Raw genomic sequence first — 9911 nt, 5'->3', positions numbered from 1 at the left:
AGACTGGGAAATGTGAGTTTCTGTCTGCTCCCTCTGTGCTGAGCCCTGGGGGAACAGCCATTTAAAAACTGTTTTTTTGTTTGCTACCATCCCACTGAACCCATGAACACAAGCCTTGATGGCCACTAGAGCCACCTTAACAAGGGACGTGTCCTCTGGGTGGCAGCCACAAAAACCTGAGCACTAGATATGTGCACAAGCTCCTTTCTGGGAGATACCAGTGACCTGGAGCAAGGCAGGAGAGCAGAAATATGGCACCCGGTGGCCTCCCTGTCTCTGGAGAGTATTGTAGTCAGCCCCTATATGTGTGTTAAGTTAGTTAGAAGCCTGCTCCTCAGGCTATAGCTTTTACAATAAATAAATAAGCCTCTTTCATGGGAAGAGTGGGCATATTTCAGTCTGCTGCCCCTGCCCTGGGGTGGGGGGTTAGCTATGGTGAGTCCATGTCAGCCCTTTAAGAACTATCTCTTAGTTCACTAAAGCCTTGTGGATTTCTTGAATGCAAGCCCCATTGACTCCAAAGCTAGATGTTTTGGGGGCCCATCTTTCAGATGGAAGTCTACAAGTTGGGGCATCAGATGTGGGGTTCAAACCTTTCACTCCTCAGAGAGAAGCTGGGAGTTCCCTCCTGGTTGTGTGTTGCCATGTCAGGGATGGGGTTTACAGCGAGACTGTATGTCAGCCTCTCTTACCCATTTTGATGTAGGTTTTATCCTCATTCATAAGTGCGGTAAGAGTCACTCAACTAGTTCCTGAATTTCTTTCTGGGAGAATAGTTTTGTATGTAGCTGTAGATCCGGTGTGTCTGTGGGAAGGGGTGAGTTCGGGACCCTCTTATGTTGCCATATTGAACCAGAACCTCCAGCTAAATTTCTTAAGTGTGTAGACTGTTCCATATCTACACAAGAACGCATTGTGCTTGATTTCTAATGTTCATTCAACGAGTACTTTACTGAATGTTTGCTGCACAGAAGGCACTCAAATGGGAAAAAATGAGCAAGACTTAGTCCTCGTTCTTAAGAACCTTAAGTTCTAGAGAGGAGAAACACTAATAACTAGCTATAAAAGAGAATAAATTACAAGATATAATGCATGATGTTCACCGAAAAGACTAATTGAGTGAAAATAAAGGAAGGTATATTTCAGGTTAAGAAAACATTGTACACAGGGCCAGAGATGACTGACAGCATTGGTCAGTGAAACAGCATGGTATGATGAGCACTGGGCCTACAAATAGAGGCAGAGAAATCATGTTTGAAGGCAGTAAAAAATTGGGCTGGAGAGGAAGGTGGATTTTGAATACCATGCTAAGGAGTGTGGACTTTATTCTGTAGGCAAACAGGAGTCACAAAAATACTTAAGGAGAATTATATACAACTTGAATGTTAGGAGAGTAACTGGAAACATCTGGAAGATGGTTTGGAAAGGGAAGAGAGACAAAAACAGAGAAACCAATTAGAGAATTCATACTGCCTGTTCAGCTGAACACATGATGAAGGCTAAATCTAGGCAGAAGCAGCTGAATTGAAGAGCTTTGCTCTTTTTAAGAGAAGTAAAGCAGACTGACCTTAGTGACTGGTGGTAGTAGGACTTTATATATACTGTCTAGATTTATTTATATTTTATGTGCATATTTATGTGTATGTACAGTTTGACTTGTTTTTCATTTCACTGACCCATTTAATGACTGTTTCATATATGACACTTTACCCCTAAATCCTTCAACATGTATTTTCTAAGGTGAAAGATATTCTGTTATATAACTACAATAGAATTATCACACTCGGGGAATTAACAGATACAATACTATTTACTATCTAATATACCTGTGTGCATCCTTCAAGAAAAGAGTCGGGTTTTTTTTCCTCTTAAATGAAAGTTGGCTTACAGAGTTGAAAAAAATCTCCTTTGAATTCAGTGTCTTCTTTCAGAGAACAAACTTAACAACAGAGCTCATTCATTTTATATTGACAAGTTATCTCTCAGCCTATCTCGACCATTGGAATATAGCACTTCCATCCTTGTATTCAGTTCTACCACAATCCTCTCAGCTCCACAAATCATCAGGACCAACAGCCTGATGTGTACTTTAATTTGGGTGTTTACATGGGCACACTGCCTCTTTACCAGTGTTGACAGGCCTAAATAATTAATGCTTCTAAGCAATCAGGGCCCTGAATCTCACCGCTAAAATATGTGACTCAGTTTTACGTGTTTCACTTACTTCAAAAAAGGGGAAAAACCCTGCAGCAGAAAATGACAACAGTGGTACTAAAGCTCAGTTGTTTTCAGAATTTACACACTGTTTCAAGGGCATATAATATTTTTTCATATGCTGAGTGATCTTTCACAGCCCCAACAGTCCATCAGCTATATTCAGATCTCATGTGTAGAAAGAGAATCAGATGCAGAGATTGCCCTAAATTACTGAGGAGTTGGTAAAGCCAGGAAAACAACATCAGACATTTTCTCTTCCTTAACGAAAGAAACCTGGCTTTCCTACAGGTTTGAATTCTTGGGGGATATACCCCCCGCCCATTGCTCAAGGTTCTTGAAGTTCATTAAATTTGCTTCTATCACAACCTCTCCCTCTTTAGAAATGCTTATCTCCTCAGTTCCCTCATCCACCTTCCTCAATATCTATCTTGATTCGTAAGGCCCTCACAAACATGATCAGCCCACCAACCCTGGCCTTCTCAGCTCCAGGAACCGTATCCCTCACTGATCTCCATGTACAATCTTCCGCAGCTCACTGGGAGGCTAAATCGTAGGTGTAGGCATTGCTTGAAAGTTGCATTTGACTTCCATGATATCCAACTTTCAAATTTTCCTGACCATGGTCCCTAATCTCCCATCATAAAACTCACACACACTTGACACTTCTTTTTGGTCACATCAATTTTGGTTAGGCACTTTGCCTCTCTATATTCTACCCTCAAGGAAGATCTTAAGTATAAAATGAATTCCTCAACATACCATGCTGCCAGGCAACAGAGCTTTAAGTGTGAGACTCAAGGAGTCACAACTCTGTTTCTTTCTGTAAGGTAAGATCAAGAGAGTGAAGTATAACCAGTTTAGGACCCAGAGAAAAGGAAGCATAGAGCATGGAGCTGACTCATGTTGGGCCTTAAGAGATGAAGGAGAAATGAAGAGGATGAACCAAGCATAAGTGGTTTTCATCCCCCCCCCCCCCGCCCCCGCCTTATCTTTAACAAGAAAAACCAATAAGCAGATGGCTGGCAACCCGTCATGGTCATTTTAACAATGGATTCATTACCATTGCAAAATGCCTTACTCATTTTGACCTTCTTTTATCATTTATGCCTCATGAAATCCAGTTTTCTTAGAACTGAGTACTAGGCAGAGAACACTATTGAAGAATGACACCAGACCATGTTGACCATCTCAACAAATTAATCTTTTACTTAAGCCCTCATTGTTACCTGGTAATAATGTCCCAAAAGTATCTTTACTTTCCTTGAGGCTCACTCGTTTTCAAGCTTACTTAGTCTTTTACTTCACTAAAAAGACAGAAATTCTCCAGTTCCCTTCTCTTGGCTAAAAATGCTTTCTCAGAAGTGGCTAATGCATTTACGATGATCCAGTGAGCTGTAATTTACTTTCATTTCCCTTGAGCCCTTTTCAGCATTTGACCTGTAGCACACATCTTCCTCGAACCTATCCCTGCTCCCCATTCCTTCAGCACCCCATCATCCACATGGAGGTCTTCTCCAAGGCACTGTATCCAAGCACCTTTGTTCTCATTTCAAACCCTTCAGCTATCAATTCTGTGGAGCTCACTCTCATATCTCTTCAGCCTGCCCGTTTACACCAGTTACAGATCTACGTTTTAACTTCTTCTTGGACGTGACTTAGACCTGTCACCTCCTCAAGCACAGCATGTCCACAGTCAAAAGGATCACTATCTTCTTCCAACCAAATCCTCCTTTCCTCACATTTTCCAGTCAGTCCCCTGGGCCTGGGAACTCTATTTTCAAATAATAGTCTTACGGGCGCCTTCTCCCATCCCATCACTGATATCTCTCAAACCTAGGCCCTCGGAACTCCCATAACTTCTCCTAACTGGTCTTTCTACCTATAAAAGTTTTGCTCTGGACCAGATACAGCCGTCCGAATACATCTTTGGAGATACTTACTTGGTATACAATTTTCGTTGGACCGCCTGACACTGACCGAAATGAGTCGAGCGCCTCTGCCCAACATTCTTGTCCCTATAATGTGCCCCAACCTTCCTCTTTAGCCTTCTTTCCCCTACCTCCTGCTTGGTACCTATCTTTCTACTAACTGGGCTGTTGGCTCTTTCTCACCCTTAGCCCAATGTCCTCATCTTTACATCTTAATTATGTTAGTCCTTCCTCGAAGTATGCTTAGTTCTTACTCCATCCTTTGGAACCTTTCACAAATATTAATTCATCATAAAGCCTTCTGTGCTCTTCAAAATGAGTAAGACTTAAGACCACTCTGCCTTGTTCTGAATAACTGAATGGCTGGCTCTCTGAGGGCTAGGACTAGGTCACTCGTCTTTGTACCTCTAGGCATTTATGACAATGCTTTGTCCAGAACTGATATTAGATAACTTAGCTGATGATCTGAACCTCTGAGCAAACAATTCACCATTAGTATCTAAGACAGACACTTACCCATGGATTCTGAAGTTTGACTGCCAACCACCCGGAGCAGCATAGGCTGACTGCTGTCTGACCTCTGAAGAGAGGTAGAAGGAGAGGAGACCGTTGTACCATTCACCTTGGCCTCTGCCTGGGGCTAAGGCATCCAAAAGACAACAGAATTATTTTTCATAGTAAACACTCGAATATATAAATGTAAAACTATTATAGATACCGAACACTCAGAAATTATGACATTCCCTACTTAGAAACCTCCCAAAGATTGTAAAATTTGGGAAATTTCACTATTGATGAGATCCATAGATGTTGTTTTTGTATTTGAATTGTGCCCCCTTATGTTTGAAAAAAAATTACAGTTACAGTGGAACAAGATATATAAAATTATTCGATTAAAGAAGTGAAAGATTTAGAAGGTCATGTGAGAATGGTGAAACCATGTGGGACCACAAAAACATAGTGAAAAATTCATATTTTTGTGAAGTATTAAGTAACAATATGGAGAGAACACATCTCAAAATTCAAAATTCTCAGAAAGCCAGGACCAGGTGCGGGTTGGGCCTACTACAATGTAGCATCTTGCTAGGTTTTCAATGGATGCTTAAAAAATTACGCTTTAGAGATCGGAAAAAGGAAGGAAAAAAAAAAAAAAGGTTACCAGAAAATAAGACTAATTGCAAAAAAGAGAGTTCCATTTCAAGAGTTAAAAATTTTCACTTTTAGAAAACTAGTGGAAACCTCTCGGTACTTTTTAAAGATGAATTTGAAATCAGTCAACTAGAAAACATTTTTGTAGGAAACAATCTTGAACAAACGTTAACAAACACATTCTTTTTCCTACTCATATCCTTTGATATCTAGCACTTTCCTAGCACATACTAGGTACTCAACAAATTGATGCTTGTTGCACTTCTAAAAATGACTCTGAGTTCTGCTTTTAGTTTTGTTAAGGAGGGGAAAAATGAATTTTTGTAAATGTCCCCTGTTAGAGAGATGTGGGCCTCACTTGCTCCAGCAGCTGCCTTAGCCTATGTAACTGGGACTCCAGCTGTTTATTGTGATCTTCCAGGATTTGCATCCTGGCTTCCAGGCGGCCTTTGTGTTGACGAAGCAGCTTGGCCTCAGCAATGAGCTCAGCATCCCGGGGACTCTGGGGAGAGGTGGGCATCATTTCAGGAGGGGACGGCAGTGGGGACAGGCCTTTGTGTTCATGCTGCTGCTTTAGACGATCATACTCTGCTTGCAGATTTCTGTTGGCATCAAATAAATAAAAGAAAGAAAAAGTAAGTTGAATATTATCACCGGATTTCATGTGAGATGGCAAGAGATGCATCTGACCACCACCAAACACAATAGCAAGCAAAAGAGAGGCACTTAATGAATGGATTTTATGATGACAATTAGCAATGCTAAAAAAACAAAAGAAAATTGGAAGCGTCTTCCCGGTGTGTGAGGGGAGATGCTTTTCAACCTTTTATACTAAAAGCCTTATGAGTGCTACATTCAGATAAGTAAGTAGCAAAGGATTTAATCATTTTGCAAATCCTTCTTTAGTCCATGAGACTACAATATTTAAACCTCTGTCAACACTTTGGTTTGCTTTAAAAAATCAAGTATTTTCAAGAGCAATGTATAGGAACACGGTAACAGTGTAGCCATGTACCCAGCACACTGCTTTAGTACATGTAACATTTGCCATATTTTCTTCAAAAATTTTTTGAAGAAATAAAATATGACAGTTAAAGCTGAACCTTCCCCACGTACCCTGCTCATTACCACATTCAACCCTTCTCACCATTGCCCCCCAAGGAGAGAATGCCACCCTGAATTCCAGGTCCATCATTACCACGGATGTATCCACAAATATTCAGTTGAACTTAATAAAGATGCTGATATTCGGCTTTTTTAACCTACAAAATGGTCATTTCATGTAATTCGATCCAATAGCATTATTTTGCACGTTCTTAAACTTAACGTTTAAGAACTTTGTGTTTAAGAATGTACATACCATTCTAAGAGCTGCTTTTTGCCTTCAACACCGTTTTGGAGATTTATCCATGTTGATACATAATGGTTCACGATTTTAAGTGCAGTAAGGTATTACTCTGCTGCTTGAATATGCCAATAACATTCTCCTGTCAATGGACATTTAAGTTTCCAACTTTCACAATTACAAACAGTGATGCAATAGACTTCCTTTTACCTGTCTCCTTGGATACCTGTTTAAGAGATTCTTTATAGAACATATCTGTGGAATTGCTGGATTCCAGCAACATGTTTAACATTGCTACCTATTACCAAGTTGCTCTCCTAAGTGGTTTTACCAATTTACTCTCTTACCAGTAGTGCACGAGGTTTTCCCTTATGCCACATCTTCATCAAATACTTGGTGTTAGCGAGCATTTAAGTGTTGGCCAATCCAATGAGTGCATTCAAATTTGCACATCCCTGATTATTGGTGAGGTTGAATTTCTTTTGTGTTAATTGGCTTTTTTTTTTTTTTTTTTTTTAATTTCCTATACTCATTTCCCCCACTGGATTGCCTTTCTCTTATTAAAGTTATGGATATATTTTGGATGTTTATTCCTTTGCCAGCTATGTACACAACAAATATCATCTCCTACTCGTATCTTAGTGTAGCTTCTTTAACTTTGTTCATTTCATGGCATCCTGTTGTACAAAAAAACCTGTAATTTTAATATATTTCTCCATGTTTTCTGCTTTTTATGTTTTGCTTAAGAAAATCTTCCATACACTTACATTTTAAAGTTTAAAATTTTGTTCTTAACATTTAGGACTTTAATTTACCCAGAATCTCTTATGCTTAGAGTGAATATATGATCTACTTTTTCTTTCTCCCATAGATAACTTACTAGGCCTGCTCTATTCACTGTGTAGTTCTTTTCCCCACTGATTTCTGGTGTACCTCGGCAATACATCGAGTGTCCAAAAATACATAAGCGTGCTTCTGAGCTCTCTATATTCTATTCCGTTGGGTTCTTTGTATGTCCCTCCTCATGCAGATGCCACACCAGAGCTTTAAATAAGTTGGGTGTCTGGGAGGCCTTCTCACTCCCGCATTGTTCTGCCTTAAAGCTGTCTTGGCTCTTCTGACTCCTTTGATCTTCTCCTCTATGATTTTAGTGTTACATTTTTGTATTTTCACATGAAAATTCTTGGTGAAATTTGGGGTTTGAATTACATTGAATTTATCAATTAAACTGGAAAGAATGGACTTCCTGTTATTGAGTCTTCACATCCAGAAATGTGGCGAAGCTCTTCACTTCTTCCAGTCTCATTTTACATCCATTAATAATGTTGTATAATTTACTGTGCCTTTTCCTCTAGCTTTTATTTATTTTTGGTTTTTATGTTTTTAAATAAATACATTTAGGGTTATAGATTTCTTTCTTGCTTTAGAATTGCTGAGAATACAATTCCGATTGAGGACACTTCTATCTGATACCTGGTGACTGATTAGAACTCTTTGATATCTTTCTTCCTGTTAGGAAGATATCTTCCTGATATCTTCAGAAATAAGATGATGGATTTCTGCTGTTCACAGATGATATTTCATCAGGTGAAAGAACTTCCTATCCATAAATGTGGGAGATCTGTATTCATGAGAAAAGACATGAGATGCAAGTGAGGCAATAGGAGTTTTGCCGTTGTCCAGTTTGAGAAAGTAAGATAAGCTCATGACCAGGTTTCCTACTGGGGAAATATTTTCTGTTGTCCCATACCTGGAATGAATGTTCCACAGGGGATGACATGTCTTCCAAAATGCTGGATTCTCCACATTGAAGAAGAAGAAAAAAAAAAAGTCCAATCTATTTTTTAAGCTCCACCCTGTCCCTAATGTTAGAAGTTTTCTAGGAATTCAAAGTCGTGCAGGAAATCAATATATGATCTTTTCCATTTATAGGAATATAATCTCCTATCTGTCTGAACTGAAATTCCATCTGCTATATCTTCAAGGATAGTTGTACATATAGTTTGTTTCATAGCAATCTGCTTTGACAAAGCAGTAGAGATTGATCGAAATAAGTTTACCCTCGGCTGGATTCTGCATATTGGTCGTCTGCGTGTGAACCAACATATGTAGTCATCACATTAATTAAATCCAATTTCTGACCACTTTACTGACAATCATCTAGATGTTTCTGTGAACTTGAAGCAGCATCCAGTGTTCATAAGGTTTCAGTTGAGAGGAATTATCTTCTATTTTCTCCCCTTGCAGTATGCGCTGAAAGAAATCCACCTTCACTGAAATGTCCCAATTGGTAATATCTTTTAATGAAGAATTCTATTTAGGATTCTTCTTTCTACCAGACTGGGTCATCCACAATATTCTTTTTGAAAACATTGCTGTATTATCCTGAAGTCCACGTCTAAAAACAAACGATTACTATCTTGCCAACTACTTTTCACAAAGGTACTGACATTTTCTAGAGGAGTCTTTGTTGGTATCTTGATCCTCTGGGTCTAGTTTTCCACAGAGCTCTCCTTTAATGAGTTATTTATAAGTGCCTTTGCTCAGAAAACATGGTTTAGTATATCCAACACATTACATTTCTGTTTTTATGTTTTCCAGTGAAAAACAGAAAAGGTCATTTGAATCAGCAAAGGCTTCCCAAAGCTGAGCTGTAAAGAATACCAACTACTCCTAAGTAGAGCCTTTCTTGCCTTCTCAGATGAAATTTCTCGAGAGACTATTTCCTTAAACACTCACATTTTTCTTCAGTTATGGAAGATTCTCTGCTATTACAGCTTCAAACATTGCTTCTCTGCCATTTCCTCCATTCTGTTCTTCAGAAACTTGTATTAGGAATATTTTAGAGCCTCGTGGTCAATTCCCCATCTATTTTAATTGCTCATTTATATTTCTCATCTTTTTCTCTTAGCGCTGTGTATAGTGAAGTCCTCAGAATCATCTTTTAATTCACTTATCTTCTTTCTCTGACTGGGTCCAGTCTAGAATTTATCCTATAGAGTTTAGTAGCTTCAATGATGATAGTTTTTAGTTCCAAAGATGTCTTTTTCAGATCCATCTGTTCTTCATCTATTTCTGTTAGTTTCTTGTTATTTTTTAATTTTTTTTTTGTTATTTTGGTGTTTCCTTATTTATGGCTTTGAGCAACCTAAATGTAAGACAAGCAATCCCTGTTATATACTCTTCTGTCATTTTACTTTCATCTAGGCTTAATTCATCTTTTGATGGTCAGTTTCGAAGGACTACCTCACCTCTTTATGTGTTTTGGATTT

General features: G+C 38.9%; 1 protein-coding gene across 1 annotated transcript in view; it reads right to left on the bottom strand.

The window, feature by feature from the left end:
* The window catches only part of DMD (dystrophin), a 1580480-nt gene that overhangs the window by 23898 nt on the left and 1546671 nt on the right, over positions 1-9911 (bottom strand). The window contains exons 74-75 of the mRNA XM_006911463.3: positions 5653-5896; positions 4662-4785 (exon numbers count right to left, since the gene is read on the bottom strand). Coding sequence (XP_006911525.1) covers positions 4662-4785; positions 5653-5896 — 368 coding nt within the window. The remainder of the gene's footprint in view (positions 1-4661; positions 4786-5652; positions 5897-9911) is intronic.

The sequence above is a fragment of the Pteropus alecto genome, unplaced genomic scaffold (genome assembly GCF_000325575.1).
Source record: "Pteropus alecto unplaced genomic scaffold, ASM32557v1 scaffold414, whole genome shotgun sequence".
Taxonomy (NCBI): domain Eukaryota; kingdom Metazoa; phylum Chordata; class Mammalia; order Chiroptera; family Pteropodidae; genus Pteropus; species Pteropus alecto.
This window is presented reverse-complemented; position numbering and strand designations above follow the sequence as displayed.